Source organism: Heteronotia binoei, chromosome 4 (genome assembly GCF_032191835.1).
Source record: "Heteronotia binoei isolate CCM8104 ecotype False Entrance Well chromosome 4, APGP_CSIRO_Hbin_v1, whole genome shotgun sequence".
NCBI lineage: Eukaryota > Metazoa > Chordata > Lepidosauria > Squamata > Gekkonidae > Heteronotia > Heteronotia binoei.
In genome coordinates this window covers 21,398,485-21,425,480 of record NC_083226.1, presented here as the reverse complement: position 1 = coordinate 21,425,480, position 26,996 = coordinate 21,398,485, and the positions used below count along the sequence as shown (strand labels likewise).

The 26,996-nt window shown below is 41.7% G+C and overlaps 2 protein-coding genes across 2 annotated transcripts; one reads left to right on the top strand and one right to left on the bottom strand.

Moving 5' to 3' along the window:
• The first annotated feature begins 11,109 nt into the window (after positions 1–11,109).
• Positions 11,110–12,243, top strand: LOC132570052 (taste receptor type 2 member 7-like). Its single transcript, XM_060236494.1, has 2 exons — positions 11,110–11,827; positions 12,203–12,243. Exons 1-2 carry the CDS (start codon positions 11,110–11,112, stop codon positions 12,241–12,243), a joined length of 759 nt encoding a protein of 252 aa, XP_060092477.1.
• Positions 12,244–18,769: 6,526 nt separating this feature from the next.
• On the bottom strand, positions 18,770–19,798 carry LOC132570051 (taste receptor type 2 member 8-like). Its single transcript, XM_060236492.1, has one exon. The coding sequence runs from the start codon at positions 19,796–19,798 to the stop codon at positions 18,770–18,772; it is 1,029 nt and encodes a 342-aa protein (XP_060092475.1).
• Between the last annotated feature and the right edge of the window lie 7,198 nt (positions 19,799–26,996).

The following is a 26,996-nucleotide window of genomic DNA, read 5'->3' as shown; positions in this document are numbered from 1 at the left end:
TTTTCGGTGGCAGTGCCAGAACTCTGGAATGTTCTCCCAGAGGCCATAAGGGCCCTGCGGGATCTGCCTACGTTCTGCAGGGCCTGTAAGACCGAATTGTTCCGACAGGCCTTCGATATCTAACTGAGAGAAAGCTGCCACTGGACATTATATAGAGCACCATGTAGAGTACTGGTGGTCTCCACCGAATTTTCAGAACCGCCTATATTGTACTGTATTAATACAGCACCATGAAATGGTTTTAAATAATTTAAATATGTAATTATGTTTTATTGGTTTTAATGGTAGTAATGTAATGTTGTGAGCCACCCTGAGTCCGCTCGCGGAGAGGGCGGGATATAAGCTTAATGTAATAAATAAATAAATCTCACTTTCAGGTATACTTCTTCATCTCCATTTCATACATTGCCATGACTTGTGGGGAAGGTTAGAACAGAAAGAATAATAATGACTGCAGCTGTGGTGCTTTCTGCGATACATTGTAAACAAAATAAAGAACTACAGTCCCACCGAAATAGCCCCCTTACCTAGGCTCTGTTTATTATACATAAACACACAAGTGATACTCTCCTTGATCATTATATTGTCTCCTTAGATGTGGCTAATAATTAATAATTGAAAAATCAATCTAAGTTCATTCTAAAGATGTGTTGTTGGGATATTGTGGGGTGAGCGAATAAGTACAATTCTTTTGAGGATAGAAAATATCTTATAACTTATCCCTATAGGGGACGGACTAACACCACCCCAGTTACTCAGCTGGGACTGTCATGGCACAAGCACAATAGGGTGCTGACATGAGTCAGGCGTTCCTCCCTGCCCTACCCCAGTGCACTCCTCCTCCCCCCAACCTTGCCCCCAGTGAGGGTAAGCTTAGCATTGGTGGTATGGTTTGTTCAGTGCCCGCCGCCGACTGCTATAACTTCACCTCCTGCGCTGAATCTGTGTGGCACAGGAACCTGAGCTACAGCAATCAGTGGCAGAGGGTGCTGTGCAAACTGCGCCACCACCACCAAGCTTGTAAATTTTCCTTGCCAAGGGCAAGGGTGGGATGGGGGGCCAAAACCTGTGCTCTCCACCCAGGCTGTGCTCCAGGCAGCTGCCTAAGACTGCCTAATGGACACACTGACCATGCAATACAGCACTGGATTGCTCTGCCCATCGATCAACAGAAAAGGCTTTCTTTCAATAGAATTAATAATAATTGATGGCATTTGGCAAATAATGCTTTAAAATTCTGGTCACCACACCTCAAAAAAAGATATTTTAGCATTGGAAAAAGTCCAGAAAAGGGCAACTAGAATGATTCAAGGGTTGAACACTTTCCCTATGAAGAAAGGTTAAAACACCTGGGTCTCTTTAGATTGGAGAAACGTTGACTGACAGATGACATGATCAAGATTTACAAGATTATGCATGAGATGGAGAAGGCAGAGAAAAAAGTACTTTTCTCCCTTTCTCACAATACGAGAACTCATGTCCATTCAATGAAATTGCTGAGCAGTCGGATTAGAACGGATAAAAGAAAGTACTTCTTCACTCAAAGGGTGATTAACACGTGGAATTCACTGCCAGAGGAGGTGGTGGCAGCTATGAGCATAGACAACTTCAAGAGGGGTTTGGATAAGCATATGGAGCAGAGGTCCATCAGTGGCTATTAGCCACAGCGTATTGTTGAAACTCTCTGTCTGGGACAAGTTATGCTCTGTATTCTTAGTGCTCTGGGAGGGCGGCAACAGTGTGAGGACTTCTAATGTCCTGGCACCACTGATGGACCTCCTGATGGCACCTGGTTTTTTTGGCCACTGTGTGACACAGAGTGTTGGACTGGATTGGGCCATTGGCCTGATTCAACATGGCTTCTCTTATGTTCTTAATCAACAAATCCCACAAGAAGAGTACTTCATCATCTGTGGAAACAGATGCAAAGATCATATTTAGCATCTATGTCAAATGTGCAAATGTGACATCCTAGAATGGGACACAGATTTAGTAACATAGTCCTTTCCACAACAATTTGCATTTTAATGGAGCCAGGACTTGAAAATAGCTCCTAACTCTCAGATGGGTTCTTAAACTAGAGCAGGGGTGGCCAACAGTAGCTCTCCAGATGTTTTTTTGCCTACAACACCCATCAACCCCAGCCAGCATGGCCAATGGCTGGGACTTATGGGAGTCGTAGGCAAAAACATCTGGAGAGCTACTTTTGGCCACCCCTGCTAGGGGACTCCAGCGTTGTGCTGTGTGCTGCTGAGGAAAAGTGTGAATATTGCAGCAGAAGAAACTCCTTTCCTTTGCGCTCAGAAAGATGGACACCTCGTCAATAACCAGCTTTTCATTTCTCATCATGGAAACCCTCATTGGAGTGGTAGCAAATGGATTTATTGTCCTCATCAGCTGCATTGACTGCTTTTATTACTATGATTATTACTATTACTACAGTATCAAGCAGTAGTTTAACCAATTGTAATTCCTACAAATTATTTTTGAACAATAGCTATGTTTCAGAAGCTGAAGCGTTTCACATGTATAGGCTGCTTTTCATTGTAGTTACTACTCCAAACGTCATCCCATCTGTGATATTTTTGTCATCCACATCTTGTTAATAATATCTCTTTGGAAACACGTAAGACATTTGCGACACAATGGAATCGGCACCAAGGATCTCAACATTAGCTTTCATTTAAGTGCCATCAAAGCTCTGGCTTCCTTTGCTATTTTGTACTTCTCCACTTTTGTAGTTATTACTTTACAGCCATTGCTGGTTTATAGAAAAATTGATCTCCCTTGGAAGTGCGTTTTTTGAAACTACGAGTGCTGTATATCCCTCTGGGCATGCTGTTATCCTGATATTAATTAATCCCAAACTGAAACAAGCATGGGTCAGGATGATACATCACTTAAAATGTTGTGTGAGTGATGCACCATCTTAAAACCCACCAATAATGGGAACCATCAGCAGATATATTAAATTTACTCTGACTTATTGGCTACCCACATTGTACCGCGTTGCTCCCTCTGGACTTTCTCAGTATTAGCTGTGGCCAACCCTTCTTAATTTCCAAGATCTTTTGAGATGGGTTATCCTGGGCCACCCAGGTCAGGGCGATTTAGAAGTTAATCTCATTGCATTGACTGGGGTTTACCCCCAGTAAAGTGTTTGTGGGGATGCAGCCTTTGTGTCGTGCATGGACTGAACAAGTGATGAAATTTATGACTCCATTCATGTTGGCTTCTTTCTCTGTCTTTGCTGCCAAACAGGAGTGCTGTTTTTGGAATTATCTACATAATATTGTTTTCTAATCATCCATTTTCAAGATTTCCTCAGCTTCAGCTTTCTGTTACCTGTGTTTCTGAGTTCAAGAAGAACACAGTTGGTGCTTTGTATACCATAATGATGAAATCAAGGCCGGCCCTTCCACTAGGCAAATTAGGCCTTTGCCTAGGGCCCTGGAGGGCACTGAATTGACTTGCAGAAGCATTCTTCATTCTTATTCCAGCTTTCTTGCTTTCATGCTGGATTTCCCACTCTCAAACCACCTTTCTTGCTCTCACACCACCTTTCCTGTTCTCGTGCTGGCTTTCCCACTATCATACCACCTTTCCTGCTCTCGAGCCGGCTGTCCCACTCTTGCCATTTTTCTTCCATTGAACATTATTTTCCATACCCTGCAACCAAGGCTGACTTATCAATTACACACAGTAGGCACCATGTCTATGGGCCACAATTCTTTAGGGGCCCGTGAATTTTTAAAAACATTAAAAAAGAGAAAACTTTTAGAGATGAAGAAAATGTTTTAATTTTTTTCTCACCTCAGAAAAAATTGTGATGTTTAAGGCCCAGAAAAATCTATTCCATTTGGCCCCAAACAGAAATCTGTAGGGTATATTTCAACCAGTGCTTTTTCTATAGAAACAATTCCATCTTCAAGCATAGATCTGTCAACTAGAAAAAATTAAACCAGATGTAGTAATTCAGAGGCAGCTAGTCTTTTCCTCAATTTTGTTATTAACCTGTTTATAATAATATTAAAACCAGAGTTCTGAATTTGTCTGAAGCTTTTGAATTTAAATTTACGCTTTTACCAGTTTCACTGTTAATTTTAACTTCATCATAAATAATTTAATTTTTACTAATCTTCTATGATTTCAGATTCTGGTGTAAGTCTTCTTTGCTAAATCCTCAAATTTGTGAAACTTATCTTCTATAGTATGCAAATTAGACAGAAGGCTGTCGTAAAGAGTTATTATTGTGCTTTATTCAGTGCTGGGCTGCTGTAAAGCTGTACTAATTATATGAATTTTATGGAGAATGCTTTTTCAAAAGAGCCTTTGCTTTATGAACTGTAGCAGATGGCTGTCACTCACATTCAATTATACTCAATAAAGCTTGATGAATTCCAATATAGTTTTCATTAAAAGCTTTAGTGGCTGACCACATCGTTTCAGATAAGCTGTGCACAATATTTAAATCTTTCTTCTTCATCTCCTTTAATTTCGTCCATCTTCGTGCTGAGGCAGCAAAGAATGTATAAATTGTTTGTAGGATGCATCCGTGCAACCATCTGTGTGAGATATAGACCCCTGTTTTCTCCCAAGGGTTAATGTGAATATTAGTAGACTTTCTCTGGCTTGTGGGTGCCTATAACTGGGCCTCCTTGTCTACACCAGCCTTATCTCTTTCAAGGCCGGATTCAAAAATGTGGTAATTGACTTGTCAGAGTAACCCATGGTCAACTGCATGGAAAGGGGAGACAGGAGTGATGTCATAATCCTCTAGAGAGTTCCAGTGAGCAAATGCCCTGATTGGATTCGAAAGACCACCTGATGTCAGATGGCAAAAGACAAGAGGGAAGCCATAGACAATTCAGCCATAGACAAGAGGGAAGCCATATTAACTTTATGATTCCAGAGGAGAGTGGCTCTGACTATGCTATGGATGGCTACGCAGAAAAAGCTTGAACCTCTAGCCTGGACTTTGATACTTTAAAGTTGTGCCATCTAATACCAGGTATTGATGCATTAGATAGATAAGTTAGCTTTCTTATTTTTATGCTGCAAGATTGTAGCGACTGTGTTGCCTAGTATTATTCTGTCCTTTATTCTATTTAGTAAAACTTCATCTATTTTAGCAAGGTCTGGTTTCTTGTGTGCATATAGCTTTGGGAACCTACAACTCTGAATGCTGTGTGGTTGCCCAAGAGGTTAACACTCTGCTGCAGCTACACCAACCAAATTCAAACTGTGAGTGATGCAAAGAATCCATTTGGCTAAACTGTTAACTTCACACGATCTTGCTTGCATGCCAATGTATCACTCCTATTGCTGGCATTGTTGTATGACTGGGACCTACATTTTTAAAAATATTTATATCATATTGTTTGAGAGTGTCACATAAAACATCAAATAAATATTTTCCATCATGCTGCTCAATAGAAACAAATTTAAGAAATTTTCCGATCACCTCTCCATTTTTAAGCACATAACAAAGAACTGTTGCTAATTGATCTGTGTGGCTAATATCAGGGGTTGAATGTATACTGATTCTGTAATATTTGGCATCTTTTAATTCTGATTTTAGTTGTGCTAATACCTTAGACTCCAGTAGATCTATGAATTCATCACATGCCCTGAAGTGCTTCGCGACTATTTCGGAGGAACTGTTCTTTGGGATAGAAGTTTCTTGTGTATACACTCCCCTCCCCATAGATAAGGATTCATTTGTATGACATACCAAACTTTTCTTCACCAATCTCAACTGTTAGTTTTGGAGGTTTTTTCCCCAATGGAGTGACCAAGATTCTAGCAGCCATCAATAAATTCAGTGTTGGAATCCTGGACTTGTTTGGCATAAACAATTTTTCTGCTTATACCCGAAATAAAGACAGCACATCCAAGGAAATGGGTTGAGCTGGGATGTACTAACTGATGCTGCCCATGTAATGGAAGGCACGAAACGATCGCCCTTGTCTTACTTCACTGTGATTTTTATGGGGAAGTGGAGGACTGTATAATCAAACCTATTCAGTCTAACCTTTATGGATTATCTGAGATGAAATTAGTTTTCTTTCTACTATCTGACCAATGTTCCCTTATCACATGTCTAGTTGCAAAGTACCTTTTGACTGCCACAACAATCAAGGAGCAAAAGATTAGCTCCCCTCCTTGATGTTTGACTGGTTTTTATAAATGAAACTTTATGTAAATTTGCTATGCTGTACTTTATATTTCTATGCCAATAAAAGTATGTGGCTTGGCTTGACTTGGCTTGGCTTGGATTGGATTGGATTGGAACGGAACCAGGGCCAGATCTAGGGTGGGCAGAGGAGGGTGCTTTCCCCAGGCACTGATGGGGGGGGGCAAAAAATTGGGTATGGAGTCCATTGTATTCTATGGGACCATAGGATATAATGGCCCATAAGGGGGTGCAATTTTTTAATTTTGCTCCCACTCAAAAAATATGTAGATCCAGTCCTGATTGGAACTGATGCTGATCTGGGTCATAATCATGCCCCCTCCAATGTGGGCATCATGCCTATCAGTCTGCCTGAAGCTTTCCATTTTAATGGGCTCCCATGCTCTGATGGTGAGCATGAAGCAATGATAATCCCACAGAGATTTTGTTGAGCTTTACAAAATCCCTGACTCCTTCCCTATATATCTTGAAAGTAGCAATGCTGAAACCTCTGTCAATCATTGGTTAAACTGTCCTAATGTCAGAGAGAAAACAGATAGTCTGTACGGCTTTCCTGATCCTAGGGAAGGGTATGGCAAAAATGCCTTGCAAGGCAGAAAAGCAGGGGTATACCATGTTAGAGACTGTCCTCAAGGTTTTCCCAGTAGCCTTTCTTACTTTCTACTCTACATAGTAATTGCATCCCTTTTGTCCCTGTTTGCTTGGCTAGATACCGATGTTGTGTGGAGAACTGATCAAAGACATGACAGAGCAACATGCACCATTTTGAAAGAATTTTCCCTGTGCTGCCAATAGCTATTAAAGAAGGCCCTGCTTCCATGCTGGAAGTAGTTGCCAGAATGAAATTGATAGTTATTATTACAATAGGACTGGCCGTGACTATCCGTATTTCTGGATCTTCTTGGAAGGCCTTGGAAAGGAGCAGGCAGAGACCCAAGAAAGGGGCAAAGCTAGAGAAGACAGGAGACATAAGGAAAGGGTTACAAAGGGAGGCAGATCTGAGAAAAAGCTTTAGGAAGGAGTCCAAGAGGGGGACTTGGGCTAGGGTTGCCAGACCCCCACCTGGTTTGGGGGAACAGTTCTCCACCAGCAGCCACCTGACCAGCAGGGGAAATCCTGCCCCCAACTTGCCTGAAAGGCTATATGATGATGCCACCCAGAAGTGATGGACTCTAAGATATTTTACCCCACTGAGGTCCCTGTCCTTCCTAGGCTTCATCCCAAAATCTCTAGGAGTTTCCCACCTAGATCTCTCCATTCCCCACAAGTAGCCAGTGGGACCTGGTAATCCTAACAGGTTTGCCAGATTGCCTGGAGGCCCCAAAGTCTAGGAACAAGGGAGGGGTGTCTGCTCATAGGCCAGGGAATGTGCCGTTTTGGGGGAAGGGGCTTATTGTCAATGCTGACTCGAGTAGAAAATACCCTGTGCCCTTGGTCAAGATCTGGGACTAGAAGCCTTCCTGATGGAAAAAACCCTGTATGGTACAAACAGGAGCTGAAGCAGGATTATAATCACGATAGAGGAGAGTTGCCAGAATTTGCAAGGCACACATCTGGCTGGAGATTGTGGGACTAAGCTTGCCAACTCTGGGTTTGGGAATCTTTGGATATTGAAAAGTGAAGCCTGGGAGAGTGGGATTTAGGAAGGGGAGGAACTCCAGTCAGGTAGAATGCCATGCAGTCCATCTTACAAGGAAAGGAAAGGTCCCCTGTGTAAACACCAGTGGTTTCCGACTCTGGGGTGACGTTGCTTTCACAATGTTTTCACAGCAGAGTTTTTACGGGGTGGTTTGCCATTGCCTTCCTCAGTCACCTACACTTTCCCCCCAGCAAGCTGGATACTCATTTTATTGACCTCAGAAGGATGGAAGGCTGAGTCAACCTTGAGCCGGCTACCTGAATCCAGCTTCCACCGGAATCAAACTCAGGTCGTGAGCAGAGAGTTCAGACCACAGTACTGCAGTACTGCTGCTTTACCACTCTGCGCCACAGGGCCATCTTAACAAAGCAACCATTTTATCCAGGGAGAAGTTGAATACCAATTAAAACAAATATACACCCCTAGTTTTCCTGTTGTTCAAGGTTACTTTCTTTAGAATCTGAATTTGTTTTTTGAGAATTTGCTCTAATAGAATTTGTATTTTTGACAGGGTCCTTCTCTTTTCATTGTTCATTGATGTTATTTTCTTTAGAATTTGTAGCACCAATTAGAGAGCAGATTGAGCTGCCATCACAAATTTTAGCAAGGAACTTGTTGATATTATTAAACCTTTCTCTAAGATCTTTCTTCTTCCATTTTACTCTTCCAGATTGGTATCTTCTCTTATAGCTGGCAGATTTTGAAACTGCAAGGATAAATATTAATATATCACTGAAAATTCTTTATTAAAATGCAAAAAAAAATCACAGTATTTAAAATTTTTGTGTGTAATATATTATTAATTGCAATAATACAAAACAATTGGATATTACATCGTAACAGAATTTCTGTCAGTAATACTCTTGCAGATTTTTACTGAATAATTTCTTTATTTGTCATTTTTACTAATAATTTCTTGCCCATGTATGCATATAATAATTTTATGAAGCCATTTATAATCAGTTCTGAAATAAAGCGAGTATATTTGAGATGTAACCATTATTTTTACAAATGTTATAAAGCACACCATATAGACATGATAAAATATACACGTGCACTTCATAACATTCAAATTTACTTACACATACTTACTGAATATTCAGAGTCTTTTTAAGGAAATGGATATAGGAGTTGGCAGCAATAGATGGACGATGTAGTGTTGAAAAAACCTAATTATTTGACTGTTGTAATCATCCAAGCAAACATATCCAAATTCACCTAGATGCATTAGAACAGTTTACCTAACGATCAGGTTCCTCCATGGTTGTGTCTGGTGAGGAATGAACAGAAGCCCTGCATGTCTGAATAGAACTACCTGAGCTGATTGCACATCACTTAAAGGCCCATTTATGTTAGATATCTGCATTAGCCTATGCTGCCCCGAGTTCTAAGGCATGGGGGTATAGTAAACTGACTACAAAAGTTCCCTTTCATGACACTTAGAAAAGCTTCATCTCTCAGTGAGTCTGGCCCTCCCAGTGCGCAATTCTATACAAAGTTCAGGAGGAGCTGGTGGGCTACCCAAGAGTGGAAGAAAAGCCTCTCCAGGTGTTGAGAAAAACCTAGGAGGGCAGGGTGGAATAGCACCTGCAGGCCAGAGCAGGCACATTCTGCCACAGAAGCAATATCTCATAATTGTTTCAATGTTTTTGTCTGACCACAGGAGCAGAATGAGCTCCTTGTGATTTGTCCTGCAGCTGAACGTCATCAAGATGGAGGTGACAATCAGCTTGTATTTTGTTATGTATTGGGACCCAGTACATTATACATTTCATTATGTAAGCCTGCAGGTGCATCTGACTCTGCTCTGATCCAGCACTTTGAATCTGTGGTCATGTAACTAAGGCAGAACATCCTAAGAATCCAAACAAGACAAGGGTAATACTGGTCAGGATGCTGATACTTTGCTTTGGATCACTTGTGGTGGAAACTGCAGAGCAGGTTAAGCAGGGCCAGCCCTGGGGCACATGGCGCCCCAGGCAACCTTGCCATCCCCTGCCCCCCACCATGGCACCACCCCCCACCCCTCTGCAGCACCTCCTCTTCTCTCCCTTCCTCAAAATTTCAATGCTCAAAAAGGGGCAGTGGAGTTCTGCACTACCCAGGCTCTTTAAAAGCCCTCCCACACTGATCAGCTGATCAGTGGGTAAAACAGCGGTGGAGGCTCACAGCTCCTATGCTGGCCCTCTGGTGCAATCATGATCAGTGTGAGATTGAGGGGGCAGCAGTGGCCAGAAGGACGAGTGAGCCATCGAAAGAGCAGTCACAGCTGCTGCCTCTTCCCCCTTTCCTTCCCCTGGATTGCAGGGAAAGGAAGGGAAAAAGAGGTAGTGGTGGCCGCTCTTTCAGCATCTCGCTCATCCTTCCCACTGCTGCTGGCCTGCCCCCTCAACCCTGCACTGATCAAGATTGCACCAGAGGGGCAGTATAGGAGCTGCAAGCCTCCAGTGCAGTTTTACCCGCCAATCAGCTGATAAGCGGGGGCGCTTTAAAGAGCCCAGGGAGTGCAGTGCTCCAACATCCCTTCCCGAGCTTTGAAATTGTGAGGAAGGGAGGCAGGAGGAGGCTGGGGGGGGGAGGGCTGAATTTGGCGCCCCCACTCTGCTGGCACACTAGGCAAATGTCTAATTTGCCTAATGGGTGAGCCGACCCTGAGGTTAAGAGTTTGAGGGTACTCATGAACGCAGCCTTGCTGGTTGAAAAGCAGGAGCCTTCCAACAGGTGCATTTAGATCACCAATTTCCTCCTTTCCTTGATTTATTCACAATAATCCATGATTTTGTAATCTAATGACAGGTTTTCTGTAATACATGCTACATTAGGTTGCCCTTGAAGACATGAGAAATGATATCTGCTGCAGAATGCAGTAAAATGATAATTAATAATAATTAATTACAGATTGATCCGTAAAAAAAAATAATTTTAAATCAACAAATCCCAAAAGAATAGTGCATCATGATTTGTGAAAACAGATGCAAAGATAGTTTTTAGCATCTCTGCAAAATGTGCAAATACGAAATATTAGAACAGGATATATATGTCAGAACCCAGTCCTTTTTTGGAAAGATTTGCCTCTCAAATGAGTCTACACTGGAAAATAGCTCCTGCCTCTCCAGTTGTTTTTCACTGAAGGTCGTAGAATTGCCTTGTGAAAGGACATAATCAGGAAAAGAGTGAGCATTACTGCAGAAGAACTTTTGTACTCAGAAATATGGAAGCTCCGTTATTCACATTAATTTGTTTTATACTTCTGGCTATTGAAACCCTCGTTGGAATGGTAGGAAATGGATTTATTGTCCTAACCAATTGCATTGACTGGTTCAAAAGCTGGAAACTATCCCCAGCTGACCTGATCCTGACCTGTCTTGGCTTGTCCAGACTTGTGTGGCTGATGGTAGTGATTCTGGAAGAAATTCTGCATTTCTTTTATCCAAGCAATCATATTTGGAATGTCATGTATTTACTGCTTCCCATCGTCTGGATTTTTACAAACACTGCTAGTATCTGGATTGCAACCTGGCTAAGTGTTTTCTACTTTGCAAAGATCTCCATGTTCTCCCACCCTATTTTCCTCCAAATGAAGCAAAGAATCTCTAGACTTATACCGTGGTTGCTTCTGGGCTCAATCATCTTCTCTGCTATCATGACAATTACTGTACTTGCAGGCTTGAACAATGATTTGTCCAAATGCAACCCCTACAAATCATTTTTGAGCACCAATGATTCAAAAACTAAAATGGTTGACTCCTGTAGAAGCATGGATATTCTAGCTACTGCCCCAGATTCCATTCCTTTTCTGATATTTTTGTCATCATCCATCCTGCTAATAACGTCTATGTGGAAGCACACAAGACATATGCAACACAATGGAACTGGTGTCAAGGATTTCAACACGCAAGTTCACCTGACTGCCATTAAAGTTCAAGTTTCCTTCATTGTTCTATATCTGTTTGGTTTTCTAGCAATTACTTTGCAAGCAATACTAACCTTGAGTAATAAGAAGCACACTTGGCCATCTATGCTGTTTAACAATATGAGTGTTATTTGTCGCTCTGGACATGCCATTATCCTGATACGAATTAACCCCAAACTAAAACAGGCATGGGTCAGGATGCTACATCACTTTAAATGCCATTTGAGTGGAGCACAATCTTAATTTTTTTTAAAAGTGACACAGCAGGGAAACTGTTGTCCTATAGACTAATTAAGAAAAAAGTGAGAAATACTAGAATCGGTTAAGAGAGAAGGAAAATTTACTGCAGATAATAATAAAATTCAGTAAGAATTTGTTCAATGTTACAAGGAATTATTTACGTCTCCATGACCTAAAGCAAAAGGTGGGGTTTTTTGTTTTTGCTTTTGTTTAGAAAAGAAATCTTCCAAAATTATCATCCAAGAATATGGGTAAATTGGACACAGAGATTGCAGGAGAAAAGGTAGATCTAGCCATAAAACAGTTTTAAAAAGAATAAAGCTCCAATTATTGATGGGCTTTATCAGTGCTTTGTAGACCTACGTAATTGCATGGCCCTTAACAATGGCTTTTAATATTTGAATCAAAAATGTTACCTAGAAGACGGATTGAAAGCAAAATTGTACTGATTCTCAAAACAGGGAAAGATTTAAATCTATCAAATATATTAAATCAAACAGATTAAAATCTACCATCAGACACTTTTCATTTGACCAATTTCTGATAGGCAACATATGAGAAATATTGAATATCAATAAATGTTAATAAATGTCAAAGTGAAGAAAATTCCAACCATCATTTTATCTTTTTTTGCCCTCAAGTCACAGCTGATTTATGATGACCCCATATGGTTTTCAAGGCAAGAGACATCCATGGTGATTTGCCATTGCCTGCCTCTACATTGTGACCCTCATATTCCAAGAAGGTCTCCCATCCAAATACTAGAAAAAGCCAGCTATGCTTAGCTTCTGAAATCTGACAAGACTAGGTTAGTCTGGGTTATCCAGGTCAAGGCCATTTTGTCATTAGACACTGAATAAACCCTTGATGGGCTGGAAGAAAACCTTTGCTTGGAGAACTTTGGTTTCAACGGCGTTTTTAAGGACTGGATAATTATAATATATTGAATGTGTTCTGTGAAAATGATCATCAATGGACAACTTACTAAGAAAATTATGCCATGAAACTAAGCAAGGCTGTCCTTCGTCGGTATTATTATTTGTGATTTTGTGAGAACCTATGGCCAGATATATTCAACAAGATACTAAGATTCAGGGAGTGGCTGTAAGGGATCACTCAGTTCAAGGAATCACACCAAGTTGTTGGTTTTGAAGATTAAAGCCCTACATAACCTGGGACCAGAAGGACTGTCTTCCCCCATATGTTTCTGCCCAGGAATTAAGATCACAGGAAGAGACCCTCCTGACTGTCCCATCAATCAAAGAAGCTTCCTTGTTGGGTACATGAGAGAGGGCCTTTTAAGTGGCAGTCTCACAATTCCAGAACAACCTCTCCAGGGAAGCATACCTGGTCCCCTCACTTCCGATCTTTCGGAGGCAGTTGAAGACAGTTTTATTCAACTCTTCATTTGGTTAAATTCAATAGGAGTTCTGAGTAGTGATTTTAAATGTTATGTTTTTGATGTATTTTATTCCATTTTATCTATGTTTGTAAGCCACCTTAAGCTCCATATGGAAAAAAAGATAGACAATATATATTTAAAATAAATAAAATATAAAATAAATGTATTTACTGATGACATGGTAGTTTACATGACATATCCAGAAAACCTTCTAGAGAATCAATTAAGGTATTCAATTATTATTGTATTAAGTCTGTGGATGTAAGATCAGTCTGGAAAATAACTGAAATTCTTGTGTTCCATGTGAATTTAACACATTGTGGAAGTGATTCTGTTTTTCAAAAGATTAAGATTAACAATGAAGAAATAAAGTGCATAGGAATTATTGTTTGGGGGGTATACAGATCTAGTTAGTTTAAACACTTATGATGACAGGTGAAAAATAACCCCTGGTGTGACACTGGCTGCAGTGTCATGTCACTTCCAGCAAAAAAACCCAAAACCCTCAGATGTGACATAGGTAGCTCTAGGGATCACCAGAAACTCTATGATAAAACTACAATATTTCTGGTGATTCCTAGAGCTACCTATGTCCCTTCCTTTTTTTTTTTTTTAACTAGAACTGATGTAGGGCCATAGCCAATGTGGGTCCCTTTCACAGTATTGTGCACTTATTTATGATAGATGAGACTAGAACCTAGATGCTGGCAAATGGTACTCCAATTTTCTGTCTCTGCATAGTGCTGAAAAGCGGTGGAAACTACTGGAATTTCTAATAAATACCCCACCACAGCTCTAGGCAGATCAGTTTTGAGAAGGTGTTGTCATTGCTTTTGTTTTTGTTTCTTTGTCATTTTAAAAAGTTTCTGCTGCTAAATTCATAACATAACAATATGGGAGTGTGGTATTTATATTCCTGCATTCTCAGTTACTGAAACTCTTGATTATGAAATATGCTTTTCAGCTATATAAGTGTAATTTTTGTCAGTCTGCCCAATATTAATATTTCCAGATTATGTAAGCGTAACTCTGTGGGAAACTGGGTTAATGAAAGAACTGACCTACAAAATGGCATTGAACTGAAGCCAGAGTTTAAGAAATGTTAACAAAAGTTTTGGTTATACAAGGAAATTTCTTGTCATTATCCAGCACTATAGACAATGGTTAACAAGTTGCTTGTTGCATTCCCATATTTGGTGGAACATAATTTTAGTGTGGCCTTCCAACTTCTCTCCAAGAAAACAAATTGACTCCAGATTACTGAATGTGGTGATTTAAGACTCCGGCAGAATGACTTTAAACCAGACACTGGGGAATTGGTATCACTTTATCAAGCTCATTCAACATATTAAGAATTTACTGAACAATTAAATAGTTTGCTTGCTAAGTGACTAGCCCACATTGAAAAGCTGGTATCATTGGATCGGCTTCATCAGTTTTGTTGAATAAATTAAACTAAAGCATTTTAATTGGATTTTGAATAAATGTGTAATTAATTGTTACTGAAAAGATCAGAAAAGATCTCAGGGGTGTTGAATTCATTTGTTAAGAGGGACGGATCTGATATAAATAAGGCCTTGTTGGGCCAGACCATGGGTGTCATAAATTGTAATGCCAGGTAGCGGACACAGACAAACACAAAGATTTTTTTTTTAAAACTTAAAATAAAACACACTTAAAACATTAGCACCCTTGCAATATTTTATTCATTTAACGATTTCTGATAACTGACACCGTTTGTTCTGAATTATTGCATCAAAAACTGGAGACAATGTCTGTGCTGTAGCAATTTTGAGAATACTGTTCAAGTGTTGTTCAGGTGTGAAACTGCAAGTTGCAAACCTACTTTTGATTTGCTCATTGGCCTCATAGCAGTGCCAGACTGGCCAGGGTGTCAGCTTGCCCAATGTCAAGTGGGTCCCTGATGAAGTGGGCCCCCTTAAACATTAGGCAATATGTTAAAAATGGTAATGACCTTTTAGTAGCTTGAACATATAATAGAAGTCCCAATATTATTACTGTAAATGCAACTAAAATTTACGTTGTATTACTATTTTAATGAAAAAAAATTAAAAATTATTTTGCAAAAGTTTTAATTGTACCTTTTTTCCACTGATGTATTTTTGAATATTTTATTTATTTTTTATAAAAATTAAATGATAGTCTCATAGTTGTGGGTGGGCCCCCTTTGTCTCCTGGCAGCCAATATTTTCAGACCCAGTCCACCACTGCCTCATAGGACCCCTCTGGGGGCCTGATCTGGTCTCCGGACCGCATGTTTGACACCCCTGGATAAGTTAGCCTCATCACAACCCAGATCTAAGCAATTCAATAATAATAATAATAACATTTTATTTATATCCCGCCCTCCCCGCCGAAGCGGGCTCAGGGCGGCTAACAACATATTCATATAATTATACAAAGGTTTAAAATCACATTAGTCTTAAAACATTCCAATTTAAAACGAATACAAATACAAATAGATTTCAGGTGCTAATTCTGTTCATAAAATAATGGTGATAGAAGTCACCTAACATCAGTCACTCAGCCGGCAAAGGCCATCCTGAAAAGGGTGGTCTTGCAGGCCCTGCGGAACTGGTCAAGGCTCTGCAGGGCTCGCACTTCTTCCGGGAGCTGGTTCCATAGGTGTGGAGCTGCGATAGAGAAGGCCCGTGTGCGAGTATTTTGTAGTTTTGCCTCCTTTGGTCCGGAGATAGCCAGCTGGGTTTTCCCTTTTAGGGTGTGGCTTTTTTTTTTTCTGTCATCAAGTTGTCACTGACTGTCATGGGGTTTTCTATTTTTCCAAAAAAAAAAGAGAGAGAGAGAGAAAGGTGGGGTAAGAAAGGGAAGGAGAAGGAGGAAATGTAATGGAGAGCCAGTTTGGTGTGGAGAGCCAGTTTGGTGTAGTGGTTAAATGCATGGACTTTTATCTGGGAGAACCGGGTTTGATTCCCCACTCCTCCGCTTGCACTTGCTGGAATGGCCTTGGGTTAGCCATAGCTCTCGCAGAGGTTGTCCTTGAAAGGGCAGGTGCTGTGAAAGCCCTCTCAGCCCCCCCCCACCTCACAGGATGTTTGTTGTGAGGGGAGAAGATAAGGAGATTGTAAGCTGCTCTGAGTCTCTGATTCAAAGAGAAGGGCAGGGTATAAATCTGCAATTCTTCAATTCTTCTTAATTTCATCAGTAATTTTCAAGTATTATGAGTAATTACATACAACGAGTAAAATCAACTGTTTTCATAAAAATACAAATTTCAAATGTTACAGCAGATAGTAAAGTGTCATTATTACAGTATTTGGAGGTGAGTTCTCTCTTTAGAAGACTAAACAAGAACTTTCTGCTATATTCTATTAATAATAAAAATATTCAATCTTTTACAATTAGAGAAATCCCTGCACTAAATTTAATCCATCCTCAATATCTATATTGTCTTCATTATTTAATAATTTCAAATGTGAAAGCAGATAGTAAAACATCATTATTACAATATTGAGGTGAATTCTCAATTGAGGAATATTGAGGAATAAACAAGAACTTTCTGAGTTGTGATAGTCTACTAATAAAGATACATCTTTTGCAGTTAGATTTTTACACTCTAAGGCCGTTTTCCCACAGAGCTTACCGCGGAGCGATGTCCCTCTTCACCACGCAGCGTCTGCGCGGATTTCCCACCAACTGCTCCACATAACCAGGAAGAGCCGCGGCTTTTGCGTCACTAACGTAAACTGGTTTTTAGCGGTTTACATCTGCGATGCAAAAGGTCCGGCACTTCCTGGTTCTGCAGAGCAGTTGGTGGGAAATCCGCGCAGACGCTGCGCGGTGAAGAGGGACGTCGCTCCGTGGTAAGCTCTGTGGGAAAACGGCCTAAGTTTGAACCATTCTAAAAATCTAGATATTATTTAAATTATTTAACAATTTCTAAGTCTTATGCTTACGAAATTTCTAAGTCTTATTCTTTAGCTTCTGAGTTTTGATGAGATTGGGCTAGTTTGGGCTATCTAGGTCAGGGCTACATTATAAATGCCCAGTTACATGACCCTCGCATAACTGTATCAAAACATCTAAATAAGAGAGCCATCGAGTAGTGGTTAAGAATGGCAAACTCTAATCTGGAGAAGCGGGTTTGATTCCCCACTCCTCAACATGCAGCTAGCCTCAGAGCTCTCTCAGCGCCACCTGCCTCACAGGGTGTTTGTTGTCAGGAGAGGAAAGGAAGGAGATTATAAGCAGCTCTGACCCTGAGTGAAAGGTGGGGTATAAATCCAATCTCCTTCTTCCCCTCCTCTTCTTCCTCCACTTTTTTTTCTTCTTTTAATTTGTTTCCTCTGCCATGATGTAAACTGAGCATTGAGTGGCATCTTCCAAAGAATAATTGTTTTGAACTGAGTTCTACTTATTGTAAGATTTAGTCTAGGCATGTTCATTTTAGTCATAGATTATTTTTCTTGAGATTGTTTCAGAGGATAACCATGTTGCTCTGTGGTAGAACAGCTAGATTCAAGTACAGTAGCACTGTAGAGACCAAAAAGATAAGCTTTCAAGAGTCAAACCTCCCTTCATGAAAGAGGGAACTTTGACTCTCTAAAATTTATACCCCCAAAATTCTCATTCCTTCCTCAAGGCTGGAACGAGAGAAAACTTAAAACTGTAAGAAGCATATACATTTGCAAATCTGAAAACTAAAAGTAAATTCTCAGGCCTATTCTGTTCAAGAAGCTATACCATTAATAAGGTTTCTTGAGATAACATGGGCCCCAAGTTGATTTGGGTACCCCTCTACCTCTAGTGCCCTAGGTGATAGCCTAGGTGTATCTGATGGATAGAGCACCCCTGCTTTGGGGATTGTACTCAAACGATTTTTCAGGATCCTTCTTCCTCAAGAGCATATCTTCTCCCAATGGCCTCTTGAGAGGTTCTAAGACAGTAAGGGTGGTTTCACACAAGAGATTTGCCCCGACCTAGCCCTGCCTCCCATAAAGGATTAAAAGTGCACAATCACACGAGCACATCTGCCCTCCGAGCTGCACCCACACTAACCCTGTCTCCAGACGCCTCCTATCTGCCTCAAAAAGCTACCTGGATTTTCCCAGTAGCATCCCCCTGAATCGGATGTAGGTTGCATAATCAGCTGCTGTCTGAATGCCCTAGGGCGGTTCATAAGTGGAAGAGCTGTGTGATTGCACCAAGCCGTTTCTGGCAAGGGAGGGAGGAGGGGGGTTACCCCTCACCCTCTCCGAGGTGCGCTTCACTGCTTCTCCAACTGAGTGCACACACAGGGCCTTTTTTAAAAGAGACAACCCTTTCTGCAGCAGGTCCGTGGTTGAACTCGACTAGCAGTGTAAATGGGCAATCACTGACCGCTGCCAGGATCCTGCCATTTCAGCAGCAGCTCTCTGATTGCCCAGAAATGGTGCAAACTTTAGTGGATTTTTTCTGAATGCGATACAATCGTGTCAATTTCACAGTGTGAAACCAGCCTAAGTCTCTCAAACAGTTTAAATGCTGTAGCATTCTGACCCATGCCTGTTTCAGTCTTGGGTTAATTAATATCAGGATAATGGCATGTCCAGAAGGATATGCCGCAGTCACGTTATGATAAAGCACAGAAGTCCAAGTGTGATTCTTCCGCCAGGTGATTAGTGACTGCAAAATGATCGCTATAAAACAGGACAGGTACAGAATAAGGAAGGAAGCCAGAGCTTTGATGGCAGTCAAATGAACTTGAGTGCTGAGATCTCTGGGGCCAACTCCATTGCATTGCACACTCCTTGTGTGTTTCCACAGAGAGACTATTAACAAGATGGTGGATGACGCAAATATCAAGATTGCAATGAAATGGGGAGCAGTAGCTAGAATGGTAAAGTACCAACAGAAGGGAGGTGTTTTAATTTGTGAATCATTGCTGTTGCTTAGAAGTGATTTGTAGCGATGGCAACTCCTAGCGTCATAGTTCAAGCCTGTGATAATAATCGTAGTAAAAACAGCAGAAAAGACAAATGAGCCCAGAAGCAGCCATGGGACCAACCTGGAGAATCTCTGCTTCACCCGAAGGATAACTGGGTGGGAGAAAATGGTGATCTTGACAAAATACAGAACACTCAGCCAGGTGGCAAACCAAATATTGACTGTGTTCATAAACATAAACAAGATAGGAAACATTAACTGCATGGAACTGGATAGATAGGTGCCCAGAAAAAAGAAAAACAGAGTTGCATCCAGTAAGCCTATTGCCTGCCATGCAAGTCTGGACAAGCCAAGACAGCTCAGGATCAAGTCAACTGGGGATAATTTCCTACTTCTGAACCAGTCGATGCAATTGATGAGGAGAATAAACCCATTGGCTATCATTCCAACGAGGACTTCCATAACCAGAAGCGTAAACAGTATTGTGAAGAATGCAGATGCCATCTTTCTGAGCAAAAAGGAAAAATGTTTCCTCTGCTGTGATGTCCACTCATTTACCAATGCTGTTCTTTCAGCAATGTGAACACCCCACAGCAGAACTGTATGACCTCCTAGGAATGCAAAAGCACTTGAAAAGGTGGGAGCTGCTTTCAAGGATTGGCTCTGCTGAATGCAAATCTATAAAGGATTGGCTTACTAGATCTATATCCCGTTCTAATATTTCATATTTGCACACTCTGCAGAGATGTTCAATATGATGTTTGCATCTGTCTTCTCAAATGACTTGGGATTTGTTGACTTAAAACTCATGTTTGCCCAATACCATCTATTATTATTAACTATTATTTTTAACAAATGTGAAAAGCCTGTCTGTTGCTTCCTGTAACACTAGCATGGGCAGCTCTCCAACAAGGCAAATAAGAACATTCCGTGCCATTTCTGCTTATGCAAACTGCACAATGGGAAGACAGGAAGCCCACCTTCTTCTACATCAGAGTCCTGATGTTGCCAGGTGGGACCATTGAACTAGTGGGGAGATTGGGAAAGGGGGGTGTTCCAGGAGTGGGCAGTGTTGTTGCGTGGCATGCTGACATCACCTGAATGTGAAATTATCATGTCGGTGATGTTGGGGGTGATGCTGTGGGTTTTTGGACAAAACTCCATGGTAAAATTGGAACCAAACCATAGAATTTTGTCCAAAAACCAAAGCATACCATGCAACATTCCAATACAATAATGTGACTTCCATGTGATGTTATCTACCAGAGACATTGCATGGTGAATTCACTGCTTGGAGGCGGGGTTTCCCCCACTGGCCAGCTGGTCGGCAGTGGGAAGAAGCCTCAAAAATCAGGGAATTCCCCACCCGGAACTTGGGAATGGCAACCCTATATCAGAATCTGTCCACTGCAGTATTTCTAGATGGAGTTGCCACCAGGAATTCACAGCAGCAGGGTGATTGCTAATCCCTTTGTACAGGACTTCTGATTGTCCAGCTGTGTACATCTGGGAACAGGACTGCTGATAAATCTCTCCAGAGACTCCCCTTTCCATACAGTTCCAGTCAAATAAACCAACAAAAATCTGACCAGGATAGCACAGGACTTGTTGGTTGTTCAGTAATGGGTAGGTTTACCAACCTCAAAAGAACTCAGTGGCATACCATTAGAATCTAAAAGGGATAGAAGTCCTAGAGTGACATCACATCCTCCACTGAACTCTCTCCCTTCCCCTACTATGCCCTCCCCAGGAAATGCCTCCAATAGAAGAGCCAGTTTGGTGTAGTGGTTAAGTGTGCGGACTCTTATCTGGGAGAACCAGGTTTGATTCCCCACTCCTCCACTTGCATCTGCTGGCATGGCCTTGGGTCAGCCATAGCTCTGGCAGAGGTTGTCCTTAAAAGGGCAGCTGCTGTGAGAGCCCTCTCCAGCCCCACCCACCTCACAGGGTGTCTGTTGTGGGGGAGGAAGGTAAAGGAGATTGTGAGCCACTCTGAGACTCTTCGGAGTGGAGGGCGGAATATAAATCCAATATCTTCTTCTTCAATTCTCCAGGAATTCCCCAAGCCAGAGTTAGCAGAATTTAAGTGAATGGTAGATATGAGAGAAGCTCATATCTACCATGTGGAATTTGTAACATGCAGCTTGGCCCCAGTTATATAAAAATGAGGAAACAGTAGAGATATGTGGTATGGAGGTTTTTAAGATGTACCCTGTATATTTAATGACAGTGGAGTATGTGGAATTTTTTTTTATCCACACTAGGATTATTTTTCCATAATAGGGTGGAAAATATTACAAAGAAACCTCACATCCCAGTTTGTTCTATTTTTAACCAAACTTCTCTTTGGGAACCACCTGTGCTAATAGGATACCAAAATGGACTGGAAAATTTCCTGAGGGATCACTGCCCTGGAAGGCAGCTGGTGGCCAGGAGCAAGCAGAGGACAGTCCTAGCCACCCTGTCAGCACCTTAGGGGGCCACTTGGTTTAGAACCTTCACCTGGGTTTACCATTCCCCCAGTGGGCCTGAGAATGCCTCCCCTTGTTTCTGTCACCCACCAGCGCTCTGAGTAGTGGTGGGAGAAAAATGTTTAAAGGTGACATTGCATGGACCACTATGGAAAAACCTGTAAGTGGCATGGCGCAGCTTTAAAAATCGCTGAAAATTCCTAGAGCTACCCTACTTTACTTCTGGGTCTCCCCTGGAAATCACACAGTGGAACACAAGACCTCCCATTCTTCATGTCCCTGCCGCCAAACTTCTCACTAATGGCCAGGCCTAGGCTAGCACCAATGTTCCCTCGAAGCTGCAGAGTCTTGTGAGCAAAAATTCTATTTTGTTATCTACTGATATTAAAGTTGTGAGCTGCTGCACAAATTATTGTGCTCTGAGGTCATCCTTCCTGAGTTAAGACAAAAATGTGTGAGCTGGAGGCTAAAAATCTGTGAGCTAGTGCACACTAACTCAGCTTAGAAGGAAGATTGGCTGGTACCCTATCTTCATTAGCAGCTTGGTAACAACTTACCAATTGTCCTTTTCCACACAGTGTTCAGTTTTCAGGAGGAAGTAATGGGTGAACTATCACCAATTGTTTGTGTCACTGAGCTGAGGTGACCCCGTCCATTGGTGGCAGTGGAACTACAGGGGTTGCTCGGCTAGGCTTGTCCCAGGGTCATTTACACTTCTCAGTCTACTCCTGTCTGATACTTTTAATGAGATGTGTAAAAAATACATCGAAATAAAATTTTAGGGAGCAATAATGCCTGGGAATATCACCTTTGCATAAATCTCAGATGAGAGACTGCTTTTGCAATATTGTGCGGAGCTGACTCCCTAATTACCACATCTCAAAATGGATATTACGGGCCCGGGGGGCAGGGGAGTACAGAAAGTGTGGCACCAACATGGTCAGTCAGTGTGTTGACAAGAAGGCAATGTTTATTGTTTTTAGAATCTTGTATTTTGTATTATTATTGTTTTTAGAATCTTGTATCTTTTTTTTCATATTGATGTTACCCACTCTGAGCTGGTTCCTGGAGAGCAGATTATAAATTTTTGATGATGATGATGATGACGACGACGACGAAGAAGAAGACGGCGATGGTGACAGAGGAAGCAGACAGATGTTTATTGACTATTGATTCCCTAATACAAAATCACCCCCCAAAAAATATGGAAGTGCAGCAATCCATTTGTTTCCTCTAATTTCAGCAAGCTGACCTTTCCATTGAAATACAAAAATACAGAAATACAAAATATTGTGCACAAACAAACAGTCTAAACTGGTGTATATAAAGTTCTATTATAATGAAATGAACAGCCCACAACAGTGGGCATACATTCATACAGTCACAGAGTTTTCCAAAATGAGTACAAAGACTCAAAAATAATGTTCCGCAGGAGTACTTTTGAGTCTTTGTACTCATTTTGGAAAACTCTGTGACTGTGTGGGGTCCTCCTTGGAGTATTGTTTTGAGACTGTTGTTTTCTATTTATTCTGTATGAATGTATGCCCACTGTTGTGGGCTGTTCATTTCATTATAATAGAACTTTATATACACCAGTTTAGACTGTTTGTTTGTGCACAATATTTTGTATTTCTGTATTTTTGTATTTCATATATTGTGCTGCCACTGTTCTTTTGCATTGACCTTTCCATTGAGGCTTATTGTTCTGTCCAGAATCCTTTTTTTTTTCCTGCCGTAGTTTCAGAGCCCTCAGCATAATAACTTTGAAAAGTGAGATGTTCTAATCTAGAACTTCAACTGAGGTAAATATTTTGTTTACCAACAAAATGCAGTGAAGTTTGGCTCATTATTAGAAAATCAGTAGGAAATATAAAGCCCTGCATAGGCCCACAATGCCACGAATGATGCTCCCCTTAATTATATTGTTAGTACAACCTGAATTCATAATAGAAATATACAGCTGTGTGTACAATAAATGCAACACATGAATAATTCAGACTTCCTGCTAGTACCATCTGAACAAGTAACATTTACAATTAAAAGTCCTTCAAGTAAAAGAACTGGACTACAACCACTTAGTATAGACATAAATGATAGATACCAAAGTCACAATAAAAATAAATCCATCCTCCACAACAATGGGAATCATAGAACCTCTTCAATCTGTTGTCTTCAGTCCTGAGAACTCCAAAACACTGTAGACAATCTAAACGGATCCAGGTGACCAATTGTTGCATTTACAGCTTCATCAATGAAGAATCAATGAAGTCTACAGAACAGTAACCAAACTTTGTTCAGCTTGGAGGACATAGGTACTTTTTTGTCACTTCCTGCTGGCTAATATGCCCTCATTCCTTTTTCACATACTACTGCCAAGACAAGTCTCTCCCATCCTGCATTTCAGTAGGAAAAATCAAATGCATCATTATAGGATAGGAGAGACTTGTCTTGGCAGTAGCATGCGTAAAAAGGATATAGGGGTCTTAGTAGACCATATACTGAACATGAGTCAGCAGTGTGATGCAGTAGCTAAAATGGCCAATGTGATCTTGGCCTGTATTAACAGAAGCATAGTGTCCAGATCAAGTGTAGTGATGATGGTATCGCTTTACTTTGCTCTGGTCAGACCTCGCCCAGAGTATTGTGTTCATTTGGGGGTACCACAATTTAAAAAGGATATAGACAAGCTAGAACATGTCCAGTGGAGGGCAACAAAGATGGCAAGGGGTCTGGAGACCAAACCCTTTGAGGAAAGGCTGAAGGAACTGGGTATGTTTAGTCTGGAAATGAAATGATTGAGAGATGATAAGATCACCATCTTCAAGTACCTAAAGGGCTGTCATATAAATGTGTCTGCGAAATTTTTTGCAGACAAGGTCACGTCGCTCTGCCATGACCTCCCCGCCATGTTGGATACAGTAAGTGAACTCGAGGCTCCGTGCCTGTCTTCTGGTTCAATCTTGGATTGCTTCAACACACTCAGCCTGGAGGAAGTTGACATAATTCTCTCTACTGTACACCCTACAACTTGTGATTTGGACCCATGCCCCTCCTGGCTAATTAAAGCTTGCCAGAGGGAGCTTAGGTGTCCTATACGGACATCGTAAATAGATCCCTCTCAGAGGGTCTTTTTCCAATGCCTCTTAAAGAGGCAGTGGTCCACCCCCTCCTAAAAAAGATTACATCAGACCCGACCAAATTGGCACATTATCGTCCGGTCTCAAATTTACCCTTTTGGGGTAAAATCATTGAGAGGGCAGTGGCTCCACAACTGCAGAGTTTCCTGGATGACACTTTCACCTTAGATCCATACCAGTCCAGCTCCCACCCGGGCCATGGGAAGGAGACAGTACTCTTCGCCCTCATGGATGATCTCCAGCGGCACCTGGATCGAGGCGGTTCAGCAGGACTGTTGTTGTTAGACCTATCAGCTGCATTCAATATGGTCAACCACCAGTTACTGACCTGCCGCCTTGCCGATGCAGGGATTCAGGGGCTGGCCTTACAATGGCTTTCCTCTTTCCTGGATGGTCGGGGACAAAGAGTGGAGATTGGGGGAGAGCTGTTCCAGAAATACCCACTTAATTGTGGGGTGCCTCAAGGGGCGGTGCTCTCCCCGATGTTGTTTAACATCTACATGCGCCCCCTTGCCCAGATTGCCCGGAGGTATGGGCTGGGTTACCATCAGTACGCTGATGACATCCGGCTCTATCTACTGATGGACGATTGGCCTGGCGATGTCCCAGAAAATCTGGACCGGGTGCTGCAAACCATGGCAGGCTGGCTCAGGCTGAGTGGGTTGAAGTTGAATCCAGCGAAGACAGAGTTCCTGTGCCTGGGCCGTGGCGGTCTAGGAAGGGAAATTCCCCTACCGGTCTTTGATGGTGCGCCACTGAAAACAGTGCGCAGGGTCAAGAGCCTAGGGGTGCTACTGGAGCCTTCCTTGTCAATGGAGGCCCAGATAGCAGCCACTGCTAAATCCGTCTTTTTTCATCTGAAACGGGCGAGGCAGTCGGCTCTTTTCCTGGAGCGCAATGACCTGGCAACAGTCACCTCAAGGTTAGACTACTGTAATGCCCTTTACATGGGGCTGCCCCTGTGCCGAACCCGGAAACTGCAGCTAGTGCAGAACACAGCGGCCAGACTGTTAATGGGACTCCCTAAGTGGGAGCACATAGGCTGCGGGAACACATCCAGGCTGTAGGAGCACATCCAGGGAGCAGCCTAGGATGCGGGAACTGCACTGGCTGCCAATTGTGTACCGGATTCGTTACAAGGTGCTGGTTACTACCTTTAAAGCCCTATATGGCCGAGGACCTGCCTACCTTAAGGACCGTCTCTCCCCATATGTTCCTCAGAGAATGCTTCGATCTAGCTCACAAAACCTGCTGACAATCCCTGGGCTGAAGGAGGTCAAATTGAAAACAACAAGAGAGAGGGCCTTCTCGGTAACAGCTCCCCGCTGGTGGAACCAGCTACCAGAAGAGGTACGGGCCTTGCGGGACCTTAACCAGTTCCACCGGGCCTGTAAGACCGTCCTCTTCCAGCTGGCTTTTTAATGTGGAATTATTATACCATCACTATGCAAAGCTATGTTGTATTCATAGCACCAAATTTTGTTTTATTGATGTTATAGTGCTTAACTGAGTAATAATTGTAAATTGGGGTATTTTATTTGTTTTATTATTTTACTACTGTAATGCTGTATTTATGTTACGTGAGCCGCCTGAGCCTGCTTTGGCGGGGAGGGCGGGATATAAATTAAAAATAATAATAATAATAATTATTATTATTATTATTATTATTATTATTATTATTATTATTATTATTATTACTACTATTATTATAATTTGGTACAGAATTGTTTTCAATTGTCTCAGAAGGTCAGACCAGAAACCAGCGGATTGAAATTAAATCAAAAGTTTTTGGCTTAACATTAGGAAGAACTTCCTGACAGAGCAGTTCCTCAGTGGGACAGGCTTCCTCGGGAGGTGGTGGGCTCTCCTTACTTGGAGGTTTTTAAACAGAGGCTGGATGGCCATCTGATAGCAATGCTGATTTTGTGAATTGAACAGATGAGGAGGAGGGCAGGAACGGGGTGTCAGGCAATGTTTTTGAACAAAGACAAGTCTGATCATTTTGAAACTTCAATGAACCCTTTGCTGACATTTTGAAACTGATTCCTATGGGGCTTATCGGCGTGAGTTACTTTGTAGCGGATGGCTGCAAAA

Coding starts and splice junctions, on each gene's coding strand:
- LOC132570051 (XM_060236492.1), bottom strand. CDS start 19,798: ATGGCATCTGCATTCTTCACAATACTGTTTACGCTTCTGGTTATGGAA.
- LOC132570052 (XM_060236494.1), top strand. CDS start 11,110: ATGGTAGGAAATGGATTTATTGTCCTAACCAATTGCATTGACTGGTTC. Junction 11,828..12,202: donor GCAAGCAATACTAACCTTGA/GTAATAAGAAGC, acceptor GCTTTTGTTTAG/AAAAGAAATCTTCCAAAATT.